At 43.9% G+C, this 27097-nt stretch overlaps 3 protein-coding genes and 1 pseudogene across 7 annotated transcripts in view; 2 read left to right on the top strand and 2 right to left on the bottom strand.

The window, feature by feature from the left end:
* TRAF3IP3 (TRAF3 interacting protein 3) overlaps nucleotides 1–17070 on the bottom strand; it is a 79916-nt gene extending 62846 nt beyond the window's left edge. For 2 of the 5 annotated variants that reach the window (XM_019667716.1, XM_019667718.1), the window contains exons 1-4: nucleotides 3307–3651; nucleotides 2428–2558; nucleotides 1530–1641; nucleotides 1199–1384 (exon numbers count right to left, since the gene is read on the bottom strand). In XM_019667716.1, coding sequence (XP_019523261.1) covers nucleotides 1199–1384; nucleotides 1530–1641; nucleotides 2428–2558; nucleotides 3307–3394 — 517 coding nt within the window. In that variant the 5' untranslated portion in view covers nucleotides 3395–3651. Of the gene's footprint in view, nucleotides 1–1198; nucleotides 1385–1529; nucleotides 1642–2427; nucleotides 2559–3306; nucleotides 3652–16964 lie in introns of those variants that run through there. The other 3 variants (XM_019667717.1, XM_019667719.1, XM_019667721.1) reach the window with 3 other exon arrangements.
* Nucleotides 17071–21892: 4822 nt separating this feature from the next.
* On the top strand, nucleotides 21893–22812 carry LOC109396116 (60S ribosomal protein L27 pseudogene; annotated as a pseudogene).
* Nucleotides 22813–25584: 2772 nt separating this feature from the next.
* Nucleotides 25585–26264, bottom strand: G0S2 (G0/G1 switch 2). The gene is made up of 2 exons (XM_019667715.1): nucleotides 26124–26264; nucleotides 25585–25995 (listed from the first exon to the last, which is right to left on the bottom strand). Exon 2 carries the CDS (start codon nucleotides 25962–25964, stop codon nucleotides 25653–25655), a length of 312 nt encoding a protein of 103 aa, XP_019523260.1. The 5' UTR covers nucleotides 25965–25995; nucleotides 26124–26264; the 3' UTR covers nucleotides 25585–25652.
* LAMB3 (laminin subunit beta 3) overlaps nucleotides 26257–27097 on the top strand; it is a 76977-nt gene continuing 76136 nt past the window's right edge. The window contains exon 1 of the mRNA XM_019667709.1: nucleotides 26257–26339. The gene's annotated coding sequence lies outside the window, so the exon portion shown is untranslated. The remainder of the gene's footprint in view (nucleotides 26340–27097) is intronic.

Genomic DNA, 27097 nt, shown 5'->3' with positions numbered 1-27097 from the left:
GCACAGACACAATGCCCTTTTATTCCATCACTATACAGGCCTTTTCTGTCCAGGAAGTAGAACGCTACAACATAGATGGCGTTTTTTTTTTAGTTACGGGTAATAACTCACAATTTGCGATGTAGTTAAGGATTCACAAATTCCTCGGGGTTATTTGTTTTTACATTGCCAGGAACATTTGGATGGCTGACTTTGATCCTGCTGCTTGCACTTTGCAGCCACATCCCGTAACTGACTAATCAACAAGTGTGTGTGGAACTTCTCTCCTGGACCCATGATGAAATGGGCCTAGGAAACCCCCAAGCTGGAAACTCTCAGGGTTTTTACTATTGATGCCTTCTGACACCGCCACCATCCAAAGCATCCGGGACTTCTTGGGATCCTACAGTGTTCTCTTCACAAATATTTCTCTGTACACACTCTCTCCTACCCCATTGGTTGTTTAAATTGGACTTTTAATGTAGCAAGCTCAGATATTGGAGAGCCCCACAGGACAGGCAGGTCTGTTAATAATATGGTGGGTGTGTGTGTGTGTTGTGCATTTCATTTTGCCTTAGCCTAATTCACTGATCAGACAACTGTACGTTGTTAAAATATTTCACCTCTCAGTTCTACCTTTGCATCAGCTAACTTCACCAGCATACCCCTCTTGGTCATGAAGAAAGCAAGATTTTTTTTTTTACCCTTCGCGATCAGGTCTCTCCCTTAAGTATCAGGACAGGCTGCAACCTCTAGCAGTTTCTCAGTGTCCCTTTGGACTTCCATCTGTAGGTCAGAAACCACCAGGCTTCTGGTGGGCATTCTGACGCCGCTCTTTCTCTGTCCCTCCCAGGGGTCTTGTAGCCCGTCTATCTTGAATGATCTCTCATTTTGTATGGCCCCATGTGTTCTCGACAGCATCTCTTTTACTCAGCTTGCATGCTCCTCACTGAGTTTCCATACCGTCATCTTGTACTCATATATCTGCATGTCCACACTTACAGGCAAGCAGCTAATCAGTTTTGCTTACTATCACTGTGAGCATTTCAACTTCCAGTTTGTACCGTGTTACTTCTCTGCATGAAAACTGATAATAATAATAATAATAATAATAATAATAATAATAATAATGAAATTGCTGTGTACAGCAGAGCCCTCGACACCCTTCCTGACGCCCTTCTTGCTCCCGCCTTTGCACACTGGTCCCTGCCCCACTCACCAGCCACCGAGGAGACGACCACAATGCTCCCATTGCTCTCCTTCAGCATGGGCAAGGCAGCCACACTCAGGACCACGTAACTCAGGAAGTTGACCTCCATGCTTTTGCGTACTAAGTGCACATCATCAATAAACGGTTCCAGAGAAGCGCTGGTGATGTGGTTGAGAATGAGCATGTCGAGTCCCCCTGCAAGAAATGGCTGTGTTGAGAGAAGCCATGTGGGGTTGCTACCTTTCCTCCCCACGCTTCCTCTCCCAGGTCTCCCTCCCCGAAGCTCCCTGGTGACACTGAGAGCAAAGTCCAAAAGAGGAAAGAGGAAAAGCAGCCTCACCCATGAGCTTCCCAGCTTTGGCAACAAATTGCTCTGCGAAAGTCAGGTCCTCCATGGTGCCAGCGATGTAGTGTGCTGAGGCTGCTCCAAGCTCCTGGCAGCGGGACACCACCTACAGGGACCCAGGGATAATGGTGTCAGCATTGGCTGCAGACCTTTGGGGACAGCCTGTGGAGTAATGGGGTTTTAAATGAAAGCTTGCTCACTGCACTGTTTGGATAAGGAATGGTAGCGGGTCTATGCGAGTGAATGTGAGTTCAGTGTGTGTGTGTGTGTGTGTGTGCGCGCGCGTGCGCGCGTGCATGTGTGTGTGTTGCTAAATGCAACCAGACACAATCTTTGTCCTCTGTGTGAAGTACTTTCTGGAATTATTTCAGGTAGGGTATAAATGGATACATCATCCCTGTGCTGGGGTTCAAGTCCATGATTTGGGTTTATGAGTTTATGTGAACAGATATTTCTGAATGACACTAGTTTCTATGCTGTCCTAGGTTTGTGAATGTTTGTGTATACTTGGGTTTGTGAGTCTGAGTATTTGAGAGGGCATGTGTCTGAGAGTCTGCATGGGTGTGAGAATAAGAATTCATGAGTAGGTCTGGAGTTTGGGTATCTGAGCACATATCTATATACCTGTGACTTCTTGCGTAAATATGTGCGAACAGGCCTGTCTATGAGTATATATAGCCCAAGAACTTTGTGTCTATATATGTGCATGGGAATACTGACTTGCACATTTTAATATTTGTGTGGGTGTTTGAGCCTGTAAGTATGTGTGTATGTGTGTTCATGTGTGTGTAAGGATGTGCCAGCCTTTGTGTGTTGGCATGTATATGTGAGTATATATAAGAATATATCTGGACATGTGAGGCTATGTGTGTCTGTGAGCACAAACCCTTACCTTCTTTAGAGTTTCTTCTGACCTCGCTGTTACCATCACGTGGGCTCCCATCTTCGCCAGATGATAGGCCATCTCTTTTCCGATCCCCATGCTGGCCCCTGTGACAATCACTTTCTTTCCTCGGAGCATCTCTGGGAAACCCGAAAAGGGAGTGAGGGGCATATCCAACTTGACAGCAGCATTCCTCCTCCTGCTCTGGATGTGGGCAGCCTTATCTCAATGTTTAAAGGTTATGAGCCCAGATCAACTTATCTCAAACCGCAGTAATCAATGAAGGAACAGTTAGTCTTTCATAAACATGCCCTGAAATGGAGGTTTGGCTTGGTTGCTTATAGCCAAGCCTTCTTACTGTCCTTCCTACAATACTCCATGGACAGAGGGCTCAGCTAAAACACTGGAGTCCTAGACACTTATGGAGTCATCCAATATTGCTCAATGGAAATAAAATTCAAAAAAGTCATCAAAACACATGTGCTTGTAGAGATTCCCTCATTCCTAGTTAGTCAGCAACTCCAGGTAACTTTCTTACCTCCCACTTATCAGGGTTTCCACAGAGCCCAATTATCTGGCTGAGTTGTGAATTCTAGAATTACCCTCATTTTTGTAGGGGATCTGAAATTGCTTTCCATTAAGGGTGCCAAATACAGCATGGACTATTTGGCAATCTTTTGGCTACATGATTACCCTTCCCTACACCCCTCTTACCCATTGCCTGTGGCTGAAGGACACAGAAATACAGCCCCACCTCAGGGTCCCCTGTTGTTCAGTAACTTTGGGGATCAGGAAGTCATCATGATTATCAGAAACACTCCAGCTACCTCTGTTTCTTTCGTTTTTAAAAAAATATATTCCTCCCAAATTAGACACATTGGTGCTTACCTGGTCTGAATTCCTCATTTGCAGAATAGTAGTAGTAGGCCAAGAACATCCCCAGGATGGGGAGCAGAGAGGTTTTCATAAAAGCCATCAGACAGGGACCTGGCCCGAGGAGCCCTGTAGGACACAGACAGAGGACCTACAGAACTTTCTACAACCTCCTAGGCAGGCAGCAGCCTCTGAGTTGTGACATCAGGGACGGGGGAGGCTGGAGTAGTCTCGGGCAGTGCTAGCCAATTTCCCTGTACGAGCAACAATTGGCTTTGGGTGGGATCCCATTAGTCCTGGCAGCTTGCGTAGTGGATTTCATAATGGACAATGTTTACTCCATTTCATTGAGCAAGAAGAGACTTCCAGATGGCCAAGTTCATGACTGTACAGGACTGGATTCCTGAGCATCCCTACCCTGAGCCCATCTTCCTCTTAACACCCTTTAAGCCAGGAATCAACGACCTTTCAAAAGTGGTATGTAAAACACAGAAGAAAGTATGTGAAGGGCTTCTGGGGAAATGTGACTAATACCAAAAAGAGCCAAATTCAGGCCAAATGTCACTCTCAGCCCCATCTCCTAGTCAGAAACAATTAAAAACAATAGCACAAAACAGAAAAAGGAGCTTAAGAAAAAATGTGCACATCTTGGAAAGTAAAAAAGCAAACAAGCCCGATAAGCCCCAAACTCAAGTTCAATGAACATGTATTAGAATATCAAAGGGGACGGCAAGCCAGCCAGATCCAGATGGCGGGAAACCCAAAACCAGTTCAAGATTCTCAGGCAAGTGCAGAGGAACATACACTTATTACTTTAACAGGAAATAAAGTAGAAATAATGAGCTCAAAAAAAAAAGGCAAGAAGCTATTAAACTGTGTCTTGTAAATGCTATAGAGGAACAAGAAACATGGAGAAGATGGTAGGAAGAGGAGACCTGTTGCAGAAGTGAAAAGAACTAGCGCCTTGGAAACCAAACTGGCCTGAAAAGCCCACATCCAGTTAAAAATTGACCTGGTAACAATAAACGGACCATAGAAGAGAAAAACCCTAGTAATTTATTATAGAATTTATCACAGGAACAGAAAAATAACCACCTTGGTATATCTGTAGCAAGAATTCATAAGGAACAACCCTCAGAGAAAGAATTTAAGATATTGTTAAGTTTTTCAACTTAAAACCAATGGACCAACCTGTAAAAAAATCACCCCATCACAGAGCAGATGCAGAATTCTGCGAGTTACCAAGAAAACCATTTAAATGTGATGACAAGCATGGGTACCAGAGCTTTGGAGGAGGAATGTGTGTTGAGGGCATGGGTTGGGGGATTCACACAAGATTAAGACAAATCAAGTTATGACCCCAAGTACAGTATCTGGAAACACTCACTGAATTTTCACTTCAGAGTAAGGGAAAATAATTTAAGACCCAGAAGAGATGAAATAATTTGTCAACAAAGGCCCACAGCTGTGAAGTTCACTTCCAAAAAACAATGGAGATTTGGGAACAGTTGAGGGCTAGATAGAAATCAAAGTTCATGGAGGACAAAATAGAAGAAAATATATAAAGAAAATTCAAGTGGAAAATTAAATTACCAATTTTCAGAATTGCAAGATAATATATGCGTAATTTTGTAAAGAACTTTATGCTACCAAGATATGTTACAGACCAGACTCCATTTTCATCTCTAGAGAGAAGATAATTTAAGTTTACTTTCTTAATACCATACTATTTATAGCAAAATTATAGGAAACAATAAAAATTGCTTTAAAATATGATGCTGCTGAAATGATAGAAAGATGGACTGACTAGAGAAGTTTATTGTATGACAAAAAAGAATTTTAAAGTGCACTGCAGAAAACATAATTCAAAGAAAGCAAAAATAAAAATGAGTAAGATAAACAGCAGGGTGATAGAATGTAAAACCAATGCATCCAGTATTGTTGATTATTAACTGAATTAAATATGAATGTAAAACCAATGCATCCAGTATTGTTGATTATTAACTGAATTAAATATGAAGTCCAACATTGTGCTCCCTCAAAAGACATTTAAACACGGACACATTAACAAAAAACACGCACGCACAGATTTAATAATTCGATGTGCTAATAGCAATCACGCTCAGAAAATAAGGACACAGAGAAAGCACCCAATAAAGTAATTTTCATGGATTTAGATGAAATAGTTTTTAGTCATTAAAATGCATTAATGAGAAATTAGGACACAGTAATGGAAGATGATATGTTGTCTTAGCAGTTCTCAAAATTTTGGGTCTCAGGGTGCCTTTACAATCTTAAAAGTTATTGAGGATCTCAAAGAATTTTGCATAGATGGGTTTTAGCTATTGATACTGATGTACTAGAAAGTAAAACAGAATTTTTTTAAACTCAAGAATATGCTTTATTTTATATGTTTAAAAAAAGGGAGATAAGACTGTTTAACTTAGCATTTAAAAAAAATTAAATTTATTGGGGTAACATTGGTTAATAACATTATATAATTTTCAGGTGTACAACATACGAATTTGACATCTGTATACTCTACTGTTTGTTTACCACCTGAAGTCTAATTTCATTCTGTTACCAAATATTTCACCTCCATTACCGACTTTTTTCTGCCCCCACCCTCTTTCCCCTCTAGTAACCACCTGTTAGAATGGCCATTATTAAAAAGACAAGAAATAACAAGTGCTGGTGAGGATGTATAAATAAGGGAACCTCGTGAACTGTTGGTGGGAATGTAAATTAGTGCAGCCACCATGGAAAAACAGTATGGAGGTTCCTCAAAACAATTGAATGGAGCTACCCTATACCCAGCAGTCTCTCTTCTGCATGCCACCCCTCTGTAAAGCATTGACCATCTCCATTTAAGAGCAGGCTTTCAGTAAAACGCCATGAATACAACCTGGCAGTTTTCAAAACCCACATAGAACAGGTTCCCCTCAACTGGGGGTGCACGTCAGAAGCCCTCCAGGGGTTCATTCTCAGCCGAGTAAATGGGGTTGAACGGGAATTGAACGGGAAGGGGACTCTGAGGGATGGGCCAGATCTGGGCATATGGGAGGACAAATCGGAGATTGAACATGTGAGGAGCAGCAGCCAGAGGGGAATCTGCATACATTTGGCATAAAACGTGGGTCTTGAGAGGCGCGCCTGTCATTTCTGAGGCCGCAGCAGCTTGAGCACTTTTCGGGACTGTTTAGTAGCTTTGCTAAGAAAGTGGCCTCTTATTTTTGTAAATGGATCCTGCCAGGGGAATAGTGGGCAGACCTCAGAGTGAAAGCGAGTGAACCATCTCTGTTGGGAGGCTCTGCCTTTGCTGGGAAAATAACACCAACATGTTCAGACAGGAAAAGACCTTAGCATAGTGATCAGAATGCATAAAATTCTCCCCTTTCCTGTACCCCTCCCACCCCAATCCAGTTCCCCAGGTCTGGTTTTTCCGAATTTACACATCTGTGCCATGGCCGTCAAAATCTGTTCCAGGTATGGAAACAACTATCGGTCCCTCTAATAGCATGGACTCGCGTCCCCCCCCCCGCGCCCCTCCTCCTTTTGCTCTCTGTCCCCTGGGGAAGAAGTTCTCATCTGTCAACCCTTCTGCAAGACCCTGCTCCTAATGGACAGACTTACTCATCTTTTCCAGCTAATGGAACCTCAGATGTGGGAAAAAGAACTAGAGATGGGATGAACTGCCTTGTATGTGCGGTCCTGCCCCCGCACCTGTCACATGTCGTCTGTGGCAGGGGCACTGGCCGGGCAGACCACCTGGACTCTCTTTGCCTGGGACAGCCAAGAGCCTCTTGGGAAAGAACAAGTGCCCTAATGAGGCCCAGAGCGTGGCCTGATCCCTGCCCCTCAGTGGGGGTGGAGTGCAGGCAACTCCGAACATGTTGTCGTTGCGGTTTTTCAGGTTTTTTTGGTCTGGCCTCGCTCCCATGGATTTGCATGTGAGCATGGAGAGACAGGGCCCACACACAGTAACTGAAGGTTTGCTGCCTGGAAACTTAGGTGAAATACAGATGGCACACAGGGAGCAGAGGGAGAGTCCCACGCAGCTGAGGGCCTGACTCCAGCAGAGCCAGCATGCAGCTTTGGCCATCCGAAGTGTTGTTTCTTGGTTGTTCAGCCCAGCTGTCAGGAAGCACATCATCACGGGGGGGCACAGCAGCCTCAGCTAGGTGGGCTTCTTGGGGTGCCTGCCAATGACTTCAGCATTAGAGGGAAGCCACTTCCCTTTGGGAAGTAGGGCTGCCAGATTTAGCAAGTTTAGCATATAGAAATACAGGACACCCAGTTAAATTTGAATTGCAGGTAAACAATGAATACATTTTTAGGATATATCTATATAGATAGATAGATAGATGATATAGATATAGATATAGATATAGATATATAATCCCTACTATTGCATGGGACATACTAAAATGTGATCTGAAATTCAGATTTAACTGGGCGTCTTATGTTTTATCTGGCAATCCTAGAAGAGGCACAGAGTTTTGGGGACACTGGGAAACTGCCTTAGGCATGGACAAACCATCTTTGACCATGGCCGCTGATAGCAGAGGTGAGACCACCTCATCTGCCTTCCCCACAAGGGAGCCCAGCAGGCTGGCCACAGACAGCCCTCAAAACGGCCCTCAGTACGGAAGGAGAAGAGTACCAGCGGCCGGTGGGTTGCTGAGTGGAGATTTCATCTACTAACATTTATTTAGTGCTTACTATGGGTCAGGTACTCTGAATAAAAAAACAAACAAAATGCTTTCCAAGCCCTAGAAGAAGACAGAAATGAAATCTACAGTGTTATCAGTGCTGTGATGGAAATCTCTGCTGGGGGCGTAAAGAAGGAAATAGCTCATCCCACACGGGCAAGTAGGAAGGGCTTCAGAGGCGAGATTAACCTTGATCCATATTGAACAAGAGCAGGAATGCGCCAGGCAAATGAGCAAGGGGAGGATGAGCACTGAGTTGGATTCCAGGAGTGTGTGGGGGAGAGGGGAGGGTTGGTTTCTAGAACATTCTATGCAGAGGAAGCCATGTGAGAAAACAGAGGGAGGTGGGAAACAGCATGGTGTGTTTGGGAAACCGAACAATTCCATAGCGAGGGATCACTGAATTTTAAAGGGTGGGGCTCCATCGTGAGAAGTGAGCCGAGAGAAGTAAACAGGAACTACATCCTTGAGGGCCTTGAATATCTACTGCTGGCATCTGTCGCTCTGGTCATCGACTTTCAGTCGCGAGGCCTCTGCACCCTGTGGGTTCTTCATCCCCCTCCCAGAATTCTGCCTGTTCAATGACCATTTGCGTTCCCTCGTTGCCTTATGCTGAAAATTCTGGGTCCCCTGCACACCTCAGGCTCATCCATCCAGCCCCACTCCCCACGTCCACACCACACTCTCCCTCTGTCTTCTCTGGGTGACTTCCCTCACTCTTGTGGCTCCAGTAACTACCTGTATATTGCTGAGTCTTAAGCGCCTCTCCCTCCTGTGTAGCATGTGCCTTTTAAGCTTCAGGCAGCATCACCACCTGTTTACGCAAGCTCTCCCTTTTCAAATGCCTCCTAAAGGCCTCGAACTCTACATGCCCAAACTGACCAGGTTATTTTTAACAGATTTTTTTTTCCAGTCTAGTTACATACCAGAAAATTATCTCGTGGTAAAGCGTATCATTCAGTGGTTTTTAATAAGTTGGCAGAGTTGGGAAACCATCACCGCAATCCAATTTTAGAACATTTCTATCACCCCCCTCTTACACATTTACAATTAACTCTCTGTTCCGATTCCAAGCTCCAGGCAACCGATAATCTACTTTCTGTCCTTCGTGTTAGTGGAATAACGTAACGTGTGATCCTTTGTGTCTGACTTCTTTGACTTTGGCATCATGTTTTTGAGGTTCATCTATGTTGTAGCATGTATGGGTGCTTTGTTCCCTTCTAAGCATATTCCACTGTATGGCTCCACCGCATTTTGTGTATCCATTCACCAATTCAGAGACATTAGGAATTTCTCACTTTTTGGCTATTATGGATAGTACAGCTATAAACATAGGTGTGAAAATCTTTGTCTAGACATTGTTTCATTTCCCTTGGGTATATACCCAGGCGTGCATTGCTGGGTTGTTGGTAAATTTATATTTAACTTTTTAAGAAACTGCTAAACTGTTTTCCAGCGACTTGCTTATTTTTATTCACCATCTCCTAGCGATCTCCATTTCAATCAATAGCTTCACCATCCATCCAGTTAATATCCAGAATCTTGGCAGTCCTGTACTCCTCAGTTTCCATCCATTAGCCCCACAATCCATTACTCACCAAGTCCAGTCAATTCCAATTCCTAAGTCTCTCTAGAACCACCTCCCAATCTTCACCCTCACTATGACTTTCCTACCTCAGGCTACTGCTATTTTTTGCTTTAGTAACCTGCTCACTCTTCTCCCTGCCTGTGTCACATTCTCCAGTCCATTTATTTTAAAAAAGGTTGTGAAACATTTGATATGCACAAAAGACTATGTGAAACCATAAATAATTTATGAGGCATAATAAAAAGGTGAAATCTCATGGGCTTACCGTTCACCTGGAGATCTGACCATGGCCAACACTGTGGAAGTGCCCTGTGGCCTCAACTCCATCCAATTCTTCTTCAGTGGATCCTTATTATTATTTTTTTTTTTTTTAGGATAAAGACCAAACTCAACTATTTTAGCTTTAAAAGTTCCTCGTAAGTTTTGCGATCCTTTCCCAGGAAACTCTCACTGCCCCTACCCCCACTTCTTTTTATCCTTCAGGTTTTACCCTTCAGAATCTCCTCACCTGGTCCGGGTGCCCCAGACACTGGGCATTTCTCTTACCATAGCTCCCATCCCTTAGCATTCATAGTTGCTTATTTGTCTGTTTCTCTCATTACACACAGCTCTGGGAGGGCAGAGGCCTCGTCTATCTTGCCAGTGGATCTCCAGGGCTTAGCATGGTGCTTGGCACACGGTAGGTGCTCAGAAAGCATTTTTTGAGTGTTTAATGGAAAGTAATTCTTATACATTCAGATAAAGATGTCTGGTGTGGATCTGGAGCTCAGGGGAAAGGTCTAGGCTAGAGATACAGATTTGGGGGGAATTCAATCATATAAGTTAAAGTTGAAACCATAGGAGTAGGTGAGACTGCTAAGGAGACGGCAAAGGGTACAAGGGGCAATGCTATACTAACATTTATGGGTCAGGCAGAAAGGGAGAGCTGGTGAAGGAGAGCAGACGAGAAGCAGAGAGCAGGAGGTCCTGAGAGAACAGGGAACGTTGGGGGTGAGGGTGGAGGACATGTGTCTCAATGAGATGGGGGAGGTCACAGCTTTGAAGCTTCTGAGAGGCCAAAGAGGATGAGATGTGACAAGAATCACTGGGGAGACCTATGCCAGAGAGTTCTGAAGAAGCTAACGCTGGATTCTGTGGCTCGAAGAGTGAGGGGACACGAGGAATAATGTTGAGTGTGGGCATGGGGGATATTTCTGAGGAGCTTGAGAGGCATACAGATATGAAGGATTGTTTTGATTTTTAGGATAGCAGTGAGTTAAGTGTTCATTCAACTATTTTTGAGCATTTTCTCTGTGCCAGACACGGAACCAGGCTGAGCATGTTTTCATCTTGTGGGGAAAATGCAATAGAATCTACAGACAGAATTGGTGTCTGTGAGCATGATTTATGGGGTCTGGTGATGTGGCACATGGGTCCGGGAAAGGAAGATCGAGGAAGTAAAGTGAGGGTGGATATTGAACCCATGTCTTCCGCTTCCAAATTCAGTGAGCTTTTCAGCCTAACGTGTTGCGTTGTTTAATTTTTGGGAAGCGGATGTGGCTACCCCATGCATTTATCTCTCTTGGGGGAGGGGAACAAAGAAGAAGATGGGGAATACACCTCCTTAAGGTCTGCTTTTCCTCAGGTTGGACTGCAATATGTATTCATATAATGCCTTTCATTCTCATTTCTGCCTCATCACGTTCCCTCCGGATCTTTATATATTCACACCTGTAAGGCAAGGAAGTCTTTCCCAGGTTGGCTGAATTTTCCACTTTCTGTCTGATGGGAGGGGTCATGAAGTTTGAGGGCTTGGAAACAGCTGAGGAAAATGACCTAACAGGAACGGAAGGAGAATTTCTAAGTTTAGAATACTAAGCGTTTTAACAGGCTTCTGCCAGCAGAGGGAGCCCCAGGGTTGGGAAAGAAAGTTCAGGCTGCAGGGATTAAAAATCACCAGATGGCGGGGGGGGGGGGGGGGGGGACACACACACACACGACACTTCATTTCTGGCAATGTTTTCAGCAGTCCAGAGGGATTTATGGGTCACGTTCAGATAAAAGAGGATGAAAGAGGGAGGAAGGGAGGAAGATAGACTCACAATACACTGACATATACACAGAGACAGGTCACTCACACGAATCACTTATAACCCCCCTCCCGCACCCCTCCTTACCAGCACAATTTCTGCTGTAGCCCAGTGGTTCCTAAACCTTGCTGTGCCACGGAATCATGGGGGCGGTGGGGTGGGAGGTAGGAACTAGAGGCAGATTCCCAGGCCCCCACCAAGCCCTGCGGAATCAGAACCATCAAGGAAGGGAGGGACCGAGAAATCTGAATTTTTACAAAGCTCCCCAGGCGATTCTGAAGTAAACTGTGAACAGACATACTGGAGAACTGCTCTGGGTAATTGGGTAAATACTTGAACTATAGCTTCTTTGAGATTTAATTTAATGGCCCCAGCCATCAACATGTTGCCTGGTGGATAGAATGTAACCCATGGGAGACGCTGTTCTGATGGAACCATTGTCTGTCTTTTTTAAAACAGTAAGTTTTATATTTATCAATATAATACTTGAAAAGGGTTTAGAAAGTCGCATGGTTCCAAAGGCTTATCATGAATAGCAGCAACCCGTGCTCCTCTCTTTTCTATACTCTGGCCGCATTCAGAGGTGCCCCCTTCTTTAAACCTTATTTTCTTCCTCTGTGAATCAACCCCATATTTGTAAAGAATCTGGTTTTACCGCTATTTCTTGATTTTGCAATTTTAGAAATTATTTATTGATTTCCTACTATAAGACATATTAGGACTTTACTTTTTTTACAATACACCTTAACGCTCATTTCCTTTCTTCTAGATTCCTAATACTATTATTTCACAACCTTTAATTAAATCAGTAGTCAGTATTCATATTATGATGACTAATTGTTTCCAGCGCATCCATGTCATCTATTATGAATGCATTTCTTCTATTCCCGCTTTCCCTCCCCACCTTCAGGTTTACAATCACATTTTTGTTTTTTTGATTACATAGTTGTCCGTATTCTACAAATCCTCTGACAAGAGCTAGAAAACCCAAATGAGTTGGTCAAATTAATTGGATAGTCTATCTGTTTTTTTCCTTGGAGGTATCCCTCTTGGAGCCCCCAAACCTGTAGCAATCTGGATTAAGAGCTTGACAGGCTGGTAGCTAGGTCTTCCCTTTGCCATCCACATGGGAACTCCAGCTTCTCTCTTTCTTGGTTGACTCCTCATGAACGGTAAGGACATTTTTTGAGACCTTGGATGCAGGAGTGCTAGTTTACGTTTAACTCTTTATGTGGGCATTAATCCATCAGACCATGGCCACATACACCCCAGGGTAGCAGCTCTGCCTGTTGGTCTTTATTATACCTGCTCCTTGATTCATGGTTTGGCTGGGTATGGTTTTCTAGATGGGAGATTATTTTCTCATGGAATTGGAAGACCTTGCTGTATTGACTTTCAGTTTCCAGCTTCCAGTGTTGATCCTGAGAAGTCCAATTGCTGCCTGGATTCCTGATCTTTGGTTTGTGAACTGGTTTGCTTCTTTCTCGAACTTTTGGGACCCTTTTATTCCTGGGGTTCTAACATTTACAATTTTGTACTTTGGGGGAGAGGTTTTTAGTTTTTGTTTTTGTTTTTGTTTCTTTTATTGTGTGGAGTACCCACTGGATCCTTTCGATATAGAAGTGCAAATCTTTCATTATGGGAAATTTTGGAGAAATTATGTTTTCAGTTAATGTATTCCCCTCCATTTTCCCTGTGCTTTCGTTTTGGAATTCTTATGTTCAGAGCTCCTGGATGGATCCTGTAAGTTTCTTACTGTTTTTATCCTATTTTTTATTTTATTCCCTTTTTATCTTGCTTTCTGGAACATTTTGTCGATTATACCTTCCAATGCTTCATTTTAACTTCTAAATTTCTAGTTGCATTCTTATTTTAAAAAGCTCTTTCATGTTCTTTACTACTGTTTTAACACATTGGTTTCCTGGTCTTCATTCATGGATGCAGTGTTTCCCCTTATCTCTGGGGGAACATTGATATTGTCGTGGCTGATGTTATTAACGATTTCTTCTGTTGTCTCAGTTACTTATTTTGGGGTCTCCATCTTCAATGTCGTAGACTTTCATTCCATGATTGGTGATCCTTGGAATCCATTTCTTGGCTGTTGGAAGCTTTGTGTTTGAGGACAGGGCTTATTAATTGTTGGACTCTACTGTAGGACAATCCAGAGGATACTAGACAGTTTCCTTAGGGGACCCCAAATATAAGTGCCTTTAGGTTGTTTTTTTGTAATTTTCCCCCTTTGGTTAGATACTTTCTACACAGAGGCATTCTTAATTTTTCTGTCTAGTGTGGGCTGGAGTAGGGTGAATGGAGAGGGATATAAGCCAGGCTGTTGGTGTTCTGGGAGCTGAGCCAGGATAAAGGGCTGGGGAATCTCATCTTTCAGGATGGAGTCATTCTCTAATCCTTCTGTTTCTAGCTCCATGCCTAACCTCACCCTCTGCTACGCCTGATGTCCCTGAGTCTGCTACCTCTTTGGCCGGTTTCTCCAGAAAATAAACTTGCCTTCTTTAGTTGGAGGGCAAGAGAAGAATATCTCCTATTTTTGCCCCCGTCTCCTCCCTGTATGTTCTGAGATTCCTGATGCCCTGATCCCCGAGACTCTTCTGGGCTCTGTGGCTTCTTGTTGGCTACCTGTCATGAACACTTGGGCTTCAGCTGTGTCCCGTTTGCTAAGTCACTTACCACTTGTCCATTTGCTTTCCATCTTCCAAAAGGGTATTGACATTTCTCATCTGCTGTTGTCTGAATTCCAGTTCTCTTTGTCTTTGTGGCTTATAGCATGTAAATTCTTCTACTGTGATCAGTGCATTTTTTAAGGAAGCAGAAATTAGTACATTTGTTCAAATGCCACATTTAACCTTTTGATAGTGCTTTTGAGTAGACTGTCAGGCTTGAAACAAGGGAAAGCTTATAATAGTGACATCTTCTATTTCCAAGAGTCAAGAGTGTGGAAATGAAACTTTTTATTAAATCATTTTAATGGAAGAAAAGGAAGGGACATATTTCATTTGTCATTCATCCATTTATTCCAAACGTTTATTGAGCACTAACTAACAAATGACTCAAACTGTGCTAGGTGCCAGGAATATAAAAACTGAGCAATATTTGGTGTCTTCCTTCAAGGAGATTGTAGTGAAGCATAAGGAAGATAGGTAGGCAAGTAAATTAAAAGTCACAATAGCATAATAGTATACTATAAATAAGATGTGCATAAGATGCTACGGGAGTACAGAATAGGCCATCCAAATTAGCCCAGGGTGGCAGTAGGAGAACACTTCTTAGAGGAGGTGGTCCTGGAGTTAAGTTTTGAAGGATAAGCACAAGTTATGGAGATGAAGGTTGGGGAAAAGCATTTCAAGTAGAGGGAACTGCGTGTGTTCAGACAAGGGGTCTAGAAATAGCATGACATGTCAGAAGAACCTCAAGTAGGTTGAAATGGCTGGGACAAGGATTCATGTTGGGGAGTGGCCTGAGTAAGGGTTTAATGGTCATTAAACTATAAATATCCATGTTAGTCCAGAGCATGATCCTGGGCCTACCGATGAGAGATGTAGAAATACTACTATGCTATTCCCTCTGTGGACTTGAGAAAAAAAGAAAAATGCATTTGTAAAATGGAGATGCTATGAGATTATATAAAGAGATATTAAATGCTGGATTAATGGTAGGAATGTAAACTATTCTAGTTCTCTCATGACAAGCCTACCTTAAATCCTTCTTCTGTAATCTTTAGTCCCCTGACAGTTATAAAAAAAGATTCTGGAAAAACTTAACTGTTAGGCAGACCTTTTCCTCCTTTCCATCTCTGCCAGGCAAGGATTACTTGAGCATCTTTTAACGGAATATTTTATTTAATCAGCAGATGCAGTGTTTATGAGTTCTCGGGCATCTGGGGCACTGTCCTATAAAGTTTGGGTGGTTTCTCGAAAGGCCCCTGCGTGGGACCAAGAGAATTGAGTTCCATTCTCCCTTCCACCACTGACATATACGTGACCTTGGGTAAGGCCCTTCCCCTGTCTTGGCTTTAATTCCCTCACCTGGCAAACAAGAGAAATTAAATTAGATTAACTTTTAAGATTTGTTCCAGCTCAGAAACTGGATGCAAGGACTTTTAGCTGTACTGAAATTAGTATAAAGAGCAAGCTTGGATTTTTGGATTGTATTTTCATATCATGCTAACAGGGGAAAGGCAATTCCTTTCAAATCTTGGCAAGCAAGCAGAGTGAGATTCTTCCATCTCTCAGTACCTCTCCCACCCTCCTTTCAGCTTCCGACTTTGATTTACTCACACAAACTCCAAAGAGAAATACTGGCACCAAAAAAAAAAAAAGCCACTTCAAATCTGTCCCTTTGAATTGTTAAGCTCTGTTGGAAAAGTTGGGGGAGCGGGACTCTTAAAAGCCAACTGTTGTGAAAACATCACCATCGTCTATAGACGCTTTCCAAAGCATGAGTCTAGCTATTTTAATCCCTCCAAGTGACTGGATCAGTAAACCACAAACTTCTGGATGATACTGTCTATTGATGGCAAGTGAGGGTTTGGGTAAATGGTGGGGGTGGGGAATGGCATTTCCTGTTCCTGTCAGGGTTTCTCTAGCTGACCTGAAAGAAGTGCCTTTGAATTCTATCTGAACAGGCCCTTTTAAAGCTCAGAAGGTCAGTATCCTGAGCAGCGAGGCTGGACTGGGATTAAGGAATAGGTGAACAGCACATGAAGAATTTTGATTGATAACTTTAGGCCTCCCTTGGTCCATTGAACAAGATTTCTTGAAATAAAACGAGCCTTTCTCAAGCTCCAGAACTCAATATTAATAATATTAAACTAGCTGATGATTGGATGCAAAATGCAGATATCAGCGCTCTTAGCAATTCCCAAGATACAGCGTGGTGTTTGTGCTCTGTCATTGGTTTAAAGCCAATTTTCAAAAATGCTTACAAACTGCAATCTTTGTATGATATCAAAAGAACATGCAGACATTTTTAAAACTATTTTTGCAACTTTTTGTTCCAACTTAACTTTCTGTCCCAAAATCATCAGAATGCTCTCAGTGCCAGTAACAGACATTTGGTTCCATCTGCGTCTTATCATATCTTCCCTCCTACATATTTCATAACTCATTGGGCATTTCTTTTTTTGACCAGCATTTGACATTGAAATCTCCCTTCATCCCAGCTCTCTAGTTTATTTTAATAAATGCATTATTTCAATAGTCGTTTTTTTTTTTTGAGGACCTACTGTGAACTAGGACCTGACACAAATGGCGATGCTATTATATATAATGTGATTTTAAAAAGTCTTACCTTGAGATTTCAACCAAATTTGACTTCTTGTTATTGATCTCCTTTTTCCTTTTGCTTCTTTTCTCCCTCTCCCTCCTCCTCTGCTTTCCCTTCTGTTTCATTTCTCTCTTCCTCTGCGGTTTCCCACTCTTTGGGGAGGGGCGGGATTTCCTGCTCAGAAGTTGGTTGGTTTCTGGGAGGAGTCAGAAGACCTGATTGGGACTGGAACCAGCTGGTCTGCCACCTGATACAAGGAGGTGAAACCCACGCCAAGGAAGAAGGCCCTATGCTAGGACCAAGCTTGCAGCCAGGAGGCACCGGGAGAGGAGCCCCAAAAGGAAGCCAGAGTGGCCCATTCCTGGGCGGCAGCCATCAGGGTTCCCCAAAGGACAGAGAACCTCCTGAGGCTGTCCGGGACCTGAATGATTGGAAGTGGCTCTGGTTGCCCTGGAGATTGATCTAACACTATTGTTAGCTCTAAATATGCCACCGGCATACCAGGCAGAACCCCTGTCCCACCCTTAGCAAGCAGTTACTCTCGGATTCCTGGCTTTGCCTCAAAGGAAAGCACTGAAACGAGAACTGGGTTCGGGCAGATTTTCGTTCCCCATGAGGAGAGACTAGTGCTCCAATGTACCCTGTGAGGCCTGTGTGTCTACACATTTCTCAATTATAAGCTCTTTAGGGAATCACCTATGTGACTTATAGACCATTATGGTGATCACATCAGCAGGAGTGTGGAGTGGTAGAGGGGAGGCGGGGGCCTGTGACAGGATCCGGATGGGGTAGGGTTTCCATAAGTAAGGACAGTAACTCCAGCCTGATTCATACCAATTAATGATGGAGGTCACTGTCTTCATCCACTTATGTATTCACTAATCAACAAATGTTTACTGAGAGTGGTGAGTCAAACTAGACATAGCTCTGCCCTGATGGACAGTAGAATTGATATGGTTTCACACTGGTCTGTCTGAGATTTGGGGGCATAAATTTAGAGGAAGGACTGGAATTGTTGGGTGCTAATGTTTCCTTTGGAGCAGCATCATTAGACAGATTCATCTTTCTGTTTGTTAGCCATAAAGGGACATTGGTTCTTACAATGACTCTTCTGCTTGTAATATCTACACATATCCTTATCTATAGGCTCCCAGTTCTTAGAGGATAGAAGACCTTTTAGTCATGTTTTTCTTTCAGGAGCCAGGTTTTTGTTTGTTTGTTTTTAATCTAGAGAATCATAAGTTGTATTTATTTCTAGCTTATTTACTTTCTGAGGCTCTCTGAAAATGTCTACCCACATATTGAATATTTTCTAAACTGCTAAGTTTGGATTTCAATTAATTTTTTTCTCATTAAATCTCCTAATTCATGTTTAGGCCCATTAGGAGAAAAATAAAAAGAAAAAAGAAGAAAGAAAAAGACAAGTCTCCTTTACTTCAACTATTGGGCCTACTCTAGAATACTCTTTGAAAGTGTCCTGAAATATGTTTTCATTTTTACTTCATTTATAATTTTGAATCTTTGTCCAATGTGCCTTTAAAAGAAAGCCTTCTGGAATTGTCTGGAATTGTACTGTATTTTTTATTTTTTTCTTTCTCCCCAAGGCACCTTTTTCCTTATTTTACACAGATGAGTTATTAAAAAACATTCCTTTCTTGCCTTGCTGCTTTTAAATATTTTTCTCCAGCTGAAGTGCTAACAACTGAACTAGTTGGTACAGATCCGTAGTTCAGAACAGTAAATACCTAATAAAGTCTTGAATTGTGTAACAGATTTCTACCTGGCTTCCTGAGGTTTAGGAAAATCCTTAATTATGACTCTTAATATGGCTGTAGACCAGGGTTTAAATTTAACTTTTAAAAAAATTATTATTATTATTATTTTTTTTTAAAGATTTTTATTGGGGAATTGGGGGAACGGGAACAGAAAAGTTGCTATCTTTTTGTTCTTCAGTCTAGTTGTGGAGGATGTTGCTTCACTGGCCCAAGTTGGCACCATCATTGCACTCTTCCCGGGTGAGGCAGATCAGTTGCTGGCTTCTGGACGGCCGCTCACGGAGGCTGCTGGCTGCTCATGCTGGCTGCTGGCTACACAGAGTAGCCCATGGCAACCCACTGCAGCAGTGGCTGCAGCCTACCCTGTGCCGGCGACTCACAGCAACCCAGCTCCAGGTTGAGCTGTTGTTCAGCATCTTAGCTGTAGAGGGCAGTGTCACTGGCCCTCATATATGGGATCGGAACTGAGGCCCTCTGGCATCCCAAGCCAGCTCTGAACCATCGCACCACTCGGCCGACCCTTAACTTTTTTTTTTAATTCAATTTATTTAAACTAAACTAAAACAAAACAAAACAAAAAACAGTTTGGTACATCCAACTTTTTTAGGGCTGCCTTCTGGTTTAGCAATTTTGCAATGTAACTGCTTTTTCCCCCAGAGAAAATGGTGAAAAAATGGTGGCTTATAAAGGAGATCAGGTAAAGATGAGTGGAAAGAGAGAGAAATGAAATGAGGATGAGTTTCATAAGGTATCAGTCTTTGAGAGAGACCATGCTGGAGTTAGAATTTTTTTTTTTTAAAGATTTTATTGGGGAATTGGGGGAGGGGAACAGTGCTGGGGAATCGGGGGAAGGGGAACAGACAAGTTGCTGTCATTTTGTGCTTCAGTCTAGTTGTGGAGGACGTTGCTTCACTGGCCCAAGTTGGCACCATCATTGTGCTCTTCCTGGGCAAGGCAGATCGGTCACCGGCCTCTGGACGGCCGCTCACGGTGGCTCTTGGCAGCTACACCGGCTGCCAGCCACTCACGCTGGCTGCCAGCCACATAAGGTAGCTCATGGCAGCCCACTGCAGCAGGGGCTACAGCCTACGCTGTCGCCGGTGACTCACGGCAGCCAGTTCCAGGTCGAGCTGTTGTTCACCATCTCAGCTGTAGAGGGCAGTGTCACTGGCCCTCATAGGTGGGATCCGAACCGGGGCCCTGCTGCTCAGAGCTGGCGTCCCAAGCCAGCTCTTAACCAACACGCCACTTGGCCAGCCCTGGAGTTAGAATTTTGTTTTTTAAACCTCAGTATACTAATTAAAGGAACCAACTATTGACTCTAGATTTCTGGGGTTCCTGTTCAATGAATTAGTTTATCGATTTTGACCTGTCAACGTTTCTCCATGATGGTCTTGTTATTCTAAGTAAAAGACGTTGCTGTTTATCAAAGAGCTAGAGTGAGGATTACAGTGTAGCTTTCTATGGAAATGAGGAGTTCTTCCAAGAGGAAGTTGTGGTTTTGACGTCATAGAAAAACCCAAGAGTGACAAAAGAGGCTACTTAGTAAGAAGGTGTGCCTGCAAATGGTATCTTGGGTTCCGTTTCTAAGCAAAGGTTAGAAAAGGGCCATGCATTCAATGACCTCACAATCTTTGAGCCCAGAACACAGACTAAAAATGACTTTTCACACATTGACAAGACAGAGAGAATACCCTCATGAACATTTTGTAGGGCACCTAACGCTAAGTTTGACCAATTGCTTTCCCTAGATTGGTTACCAGTCGAATGGACCTTCAACTGTTACCCCTTAGGACCAGCTTGGATTAGATCGGTGACTTATTGTGCCATTCCATATGAAACACTCCATTATTCATATCTCAGAAATAAGATGTTCCACAGCAAAACAAGAACACATAAAATAAGACTTGATAATATAGACAAGCAAAAGCAAAAGCAAAGTGAACACCAGAGGATTAAGCAGTTTAACGGCAAAACTAGTTATCCAATGGTACACCTCTAAAACAAAAAGCTCTGATGAATTTATATGGATCTGTGTTTAATTTTGCAGTGCTATACCTGGCAAACAAAATGTCTAATAACCTTATGTAAAGGTCTAGGTATAATTATTTACCAGGATGTACATCTGTAAACTAAGTTTCTAATTATTTTATACAAAGATTGAAGTTTAATGGATTTATATAAAGACCTGCTTGGTTACAAATCATAGAAATGGTGAGAACTCAGTGAAACTAATTGAATTCAGACTATTGTTGACCCTGATTTATCTGGCAACAGATTGAAGGACAAATAGAGTTTGGACCCAAGGAGCCCAATATGTACACTTGTTGGTTTTGAGGAAGCATGAAGTTCAGGAATTGATGTACTTTCCCAGACACAAGTGGGCTGACGTCATCTATAGAAGCATATTTATTTGTTGATTGGCTGGCACTCTGAAATGTATTTATGGGGTGAGGCAGCCCTTCAAATCTTTGGAGGCAATTGTTACGTGACACTACTGTATCTACTCTTCTCTTGTGATCCATTTTATTGTTCCATATGTGACGGGGTTTCTGTACTTTTATCTGCCCAAGTCACTCTACTCTAAACAGGTTTGTCTTACATTGTAACACCAACAACAATTATCATTGGCGGAAAGCTTACTACAGTTGAACAACACAGGTATGAACTGCATAGGTCTAGTTATGTGAGAATTTTTTCAATGAGTAACTTGTACTGTCTTTGATCTGTGGTTGGGAGTCTGTGGATTTGGAGGGCATACTGATCTACCTTATTTTATATAGAGGACATGAACATCCACAGAATTTGGTATATGCCCAGTGGGGGAAGTCCTGGAACCAATCCCCCATGAATAATGAGGGTAGTTAAGTTTTGGGGGAGTCAAAAATTATACATGGATTTTCAACTGGACGGAACTCAGTGCCCGTAACATTGTTCAAGGGTCAATTGTATATGCCAGGTACTCTCTAAGCACTTATCTCATTTAATTTGCAAAATTATCTCAAGAGGAAGGTACTATTTTATAAATGAGGAAATAATTTAAGTAACTTGAGGCAGACAGGTTATAAGTAACTAGTCCAAGGTCTTAGAACTCACAAATAGGGGAGTCAGAATGCAAACCCAGAGAGAAGAGCAGTTCTTTCCTTTTGGCTGTAGGTTCCAGTGGCTACTGTCAAAATGGGCAAGTTTATGAAACCTGGGAAGACGGTGCTGGTACTGGCCCGATGCTACTCCGGACGCAAAGCGGAGTGAAGACCATTGATAATGGCACCTTAGACAGCCCCTACAGCCGTGCTCTGGTGGCTGGAATTGACCGCTGTCCCCGAAAAGTGTCAGCTGCCATGGGCAAGAAGAAAATTGCTAAGAGGTCAAAGGTCAAATATTTTCTTAACGTTTATAACTACAATCACCTGATGCCCACAAGGTACTCTGTGGATATCCTGTTGGACAAAATTGTCATCAACAAAGATGTCTTCAGAGATCCTGCTCTGAGACACAAGGCCTGACAGGAGGCCAAGGTCAGGTTCGAAGAGAGGTATGAGACTGGCAAGTTTCTGGTTCTCCCAGAAGCTGTGGTTTTATTTTATTTTTAATTTTTTTTAGCTGACCTGTTGGCAGCTTAGCGGCAGCTCAACTTGGGCCGGGAATCGAATCGCTGTTGCTCAGAGCTCACACTCTTGAGCGGATTCTTAACCAACTGAGCCACTTGGCTGGCCCAAAGAAGCTGTGGTTTTAGATCTTATTTGCTTCAGTCATTAAAAGTAAAAAAAAAAAAGAATGTAAACCCAAGCAATCCAAGCAGTTGGATTTAGCATCTTTCGTTTCTCACCCGCCAGATTGCAAAGTAAAACAAAACCTCCTGCTCTTCCCTTTTACTGGACATTCTACTTCTACCAATAAGGTGTGATTTTGTTTTTGCAGGCCTGTCACAAGCCCTTATTGGCTTATATTGAGTTTGTAATCAGTGAAAACACCTAAGTCTTTTTCATACGATCGCTTGCTAAAATAAGCTTTCATAATTCTGTAGTCAGACAACTGGTTTTTTAGACCTAAATTCTGTACTATATCTTCTTCCCTATTTCGTTTCAGTCAGTTAGCTTCAGTGCATGGTTCCAACATGCTGAGTCATTTTGAATCCTGACCCTACTAATCTCAGCCCTCTACTAATCTCAACAGAATTGATAAGTATACCCTCTGTCACTTCTTCTAGGTTGCTGAAAAATTGCCAACCAGGATAGAGACAAGGACCATTTTTGTCCCTGTGTTGGGAGAGGGACTTACCATGTTTGATCACAGCCAGGCATAGTCTTGTGAGACCACCTCAAAATCATGATCCTGAAACTATTAAGCTAATCTTTTCTCCTTACTTCCCTTTAATCCTTGGCCCTATTGACATTTTGGACTGGAGAATCCTTTGTTATGGGTGGCTATCCTGTGCATTGTAAGATGTTTCACAGCATCCCTGGCTTCTACCCACCAGCTGTTAGCAGGAGTGCCTTTTCTTCCTTACCAGACAACCAGAAATGTCTCCAGACATTTTCAAATGTTTCCTGGGGTGACAAAATTATTTCCCATCCCACTGAGAACCACTGCTCTAACTTTATAAATAGATCGAGCAATCAAGTATTTATTAAGAACCTACCATTTGCCAAGGATTTGATAATTTCTATGAACACTAAAGAGGAAGATATGATCCTTGACCTCAGGATGATTATACTGTGAGAGATATGATCAGATCCAGATCCATAAAACAACTGGAAGAAAAGGTCCATTACTGAGTGATCCAGTGTAAGACCCAGACTGTACAACCTCTAAGAATTCAGAGAAATGAGGAGATCAGTGAGGATAGAGATTTTGATAGCTCAGACTTGATTGGGTTGGGTAGTATGAATATGTATAGGCACGAGGCATAACCTTTTAAATGAAAAATATATGGGTATTACTTATATATTTAGGAAAATATGTAAAAAATATATTTTCTTACATATAGGCAAACCAAAAAAATAATAGGTATTACCTTCTAAACCAAAAATCGGAGTACATGATTTAATATGGAGCTTAGCAATGGGCAGGATATTTGAAACTAGACCTGCCTTGGAGAATTTGACATGTGTGGTTTCAGATGTGGAGATTGTGGGTGGGAGGAAATTCAGGTGGGAAGATCAATGTGAACAAAGATACAGAAGACCAAAAGGAACATCCCAGGGTTCACACTGGGCAACCTGACAAGTCAGGTGAAAGGGCTGAGATGGAAGCAGATCATGGACACATTGAGTCTGTGATGTTTCTTGAGTGGAGGAGCAGCAGGACGAAAGGTCTGGCAGTGCGTTGGTTTGGAGCGAATGTGCTAGAGGGTGGTTTGAGCTGTTGAGATCTGGACAAAGTAGTGGCCAAATGCGCGGAGGAATAATGAACATAATAGAAGAGGCATTAGGAAGACCAACTAGAAGAATAAGATTGGGTGAATCCCTAAGAAGTTTTTGGACATTTAAAGCGGAGGCTATGTCTTAATCTAGGGCTGAGTTTCCCATTTTGGAAACGGAGAACGGTGGTGCCACTGATACTCTTCCACCACATTCCGATTGTTCTTTAGCTTGGAGCGATAATGATAGATTTCAGGGAGAAATGACATTTGATCAGGGCCAGGAACACTGGGTAGGATTTGAGCTGGCAGAAATAAAATGGGAGGGGTGGGGAGAGAGTCTGATCAGAGGCAGTGACAGGAATCACTGGTAGTTTTTGCAAAAATGTATAGCCATTGATGACGAGGGTGCAATATGTGTACCTGGTGAGGGCAGGAGACATATTAAAATCAAGAGGAGAGTGGCAGCAGGCGCATGCCCCTAGCTACCTCTTCAAGAGCCATTGTTTAAAATGTCCTTTGCTGAGTCCTACAGAGCCTCTGAATGAGTTATTACAGCAGAGCAAGGGCTGTCCCTGGAGGAAGGGGACTGAGGTCTGTGACAACCAGTCTCTTCTCCTCACCTAGCGCTTCTCTTACTGTGATTTGAGTTCAGGAAGAGGAAGCCTGGGTAGAACTAGACATCTAATTAGGCGCTCTTGGGAGCTGGCTTCCCTGTCTTCCTACCAGCTCCTTGGTGTTCTCCCTTGCCCTCCCATTCTTTCTCTTGCTAAAATACAGCCAGGAAGAATGAGGTGTCAGCCATGGGGAGCCTCCGGTGCACAGGTGTGAAATGGCAAGTGGATTTGCTGCCCTAGAATTGATCAGTATCGCCCATTCACACATTCTAGCTCAGAAGTTGACTTATCTTATGATCTTAAAATGCTAAGTCTTGTAGGACTTATGAAAGTTTCTTTTTTCCCACCGCTAACATGAAACAAAAAAACGAATCCTCAAAATATTTATAAGCATGTAACAGGAATACCAGAGTCCCTAGCAGTGAAGCAAGTGTTGCCAGACCTTCAGGAGGCTGCTCTCTCCAGGGCTCAGGGAAGATCCCCTTCACCAGCATTCCCACGCTCCCTGCTGCCCACCCACCCCAGGGAACCATGGCTTTCACGAATCAGAGACGAGATATACTATAAAACATTTATATTTCAAATGCAAAAATGGTGGTCATTGTAATAATTAATAATAATAATAATAATATAAAAAGCATTTCTCCTCCTTCTGCCCTAGTGCAAAATGGTAGATGCACTCAGATGCTCAGAGATCCATGGTTGTGGACATGTCATTCATCCTTCCCCAGTGCTGCACAGCAGCAAAACTCAATCCCAAACTCCTGTTGGTGGTGGAGCTGTGTGCGTTCTGTCCTAGATGGCAGTGTCTTCTCCGAAGGAAGTCCAAACAGCACAGGACGCCTGCTCTCTCCTACTTGAGTCAGTCTCTGTCTCTCTCTTTCTTTCTCTCTCTCTCTCTCTCTCTCTCTCTCTCTCTCTCGCCTCTCCCCCTCCCTCTCCTGGGCTCATGCAGTTCTTAGAAGCCTTGCTGTCGCCTGGAGAGGGCCCGGCTGCAGAGGACGGCCTCATGCTGCTTGCCTTTCTCCAGCAGGGCCTGTGTCCTGAGGGCCTGGTGCTCCCGGGCGGCCCGCAGCTCGGCCAGCGCTGCCTCCTCTTCCCGCAGGCGGCTGGAGGCGGTGAAGGGGCTGCACACAGTCTCCACCAGGCTGAGCACCACGCCGAAGAGGGCGAGCACGCTGCCCAGCACGTACAGCTTCACCAGCTTCCTGCTGGGCTTCTGGGCCATTATCTCCCTGGCCAGAGGAATCAGCTCCTGCACCGTTTCCATTCCGGATCTGGGCTCTCGGGGTCGGAGGGACCTGGGGGGGGAGCGGCACAAGAAAGGGGACCGTTAGTCACTGCAGGGTGGTTCCAGCATCCCTCCCTCAGCTCTCTTGGTAGAGAACCGCAGAAAGGGGGCTCCCAGACCCTGTCGGCGCGGGCTCACCTGTGCGGCGCAGCGAGCTCCTTCCTAGGGGGCAGCGCGAACTGGGGGATGGTGAGCGCGTCTGTCGGTCCGGCCGGCTCCGCGTTCTCCTCCTCCTGGGCAGCTGCGACTCTTCCAGAAGACTCCGCAGCTGGCACCTTGTCAGCGTCCCACGGCCGCTTATATCTTTTCTCTAAGACCCGCCTCCTGGGCTTCCTGGACTGGGGCCAGCGGAGCGTGAGCCAAAGAGAGGAGGAGGGGGTGGGGGGAGAAGGACGGGGGAAGAGGGGGAGGAGCGGGCCACGGCCCGGGGGGTGGCGGCCACGAGCTGTGCACGCCCGGGCTGTGTGAGCGGGGGGCTGGGAGGGGGAGACCGCGCCTGGGTGCAGGGGAGGGCAGGCCTGGTCGCTGGAGGTCCTACTGCGGGTGCGCGCAATGGTGAGGACCCGGAGCCCAGGGAGGTATCCGGGTGCATTTTCGACATGACCTTTTTTAGCGGTGTGGATGGGTTGCACAGCTTCCCTCGTCTGGGGCAGCCTGAGAACCTCTAATGGGGTTCTGCCTCACTGAAAAATCACTCGTTTTTATTCGGAAGGGTTGTCATCTCCCCACAGGTGTGGGGGTCGGAGGTGGGGAGAAGGCAAGGGGGAGGGGTCCAGGTAAAGACCAGAACATGTGTCCAGGCTCTACATAAGGGAGAGTGTGCTTATATAATACTATTTCTTTCTGGCCTGACTGGTGTTATTCACAGATGCTTGCATTGTTAGGGTCACCTGATAGATTATTCAGTGAGAGTGCCCTTTTCTGCACAGAGGGGTGTGTGTGTGTGTGTGTGTGTGTGTGTGTGTGTGTGTGTGTGTGTGTGTGATGTTTGCCTCTGTGCCTGCAGGTGTTTGTATATGCATTTCTGTGTTTCAGGGAATTGCCCTTAAGTCCAAATCGTCCCCTTTCCCACTTGAGAAGTGAAGTTGGGGGCTGGGGGTGATGAAGATGGA

Source organism: Hipposideros armiger, unplaced genomic scaffold, assembly GCF_001890085.2.
Source record: "Hipposideros armiger isolate ML-2016 unplaced genomic scaffold, ASM189008v1 scaffold_503, whole genome shotgun sequence".
NCBI classification, from domain to species: domain Eukaryota; kingdom Metazoa; phylum Chordata; class Mammalia; order Chiroptera; family Hipposideridae; genus Hipposideros; species Hipposideros armiger.
The sequence above is the reverse complement of the archived record's forward strand: the minus strand, read 5'-3'. Positions and strand labels throughout refer to the sequence as shown.

Coding starts and splice junctions, on each gene's coding strand:
- G0S2 (XM_019667715.1), bottom strand. CDS start 25,964: ATGGAAACGGTGCAGGAGCTGATTCCTCTGGCCAGGGAGATAATGGCC.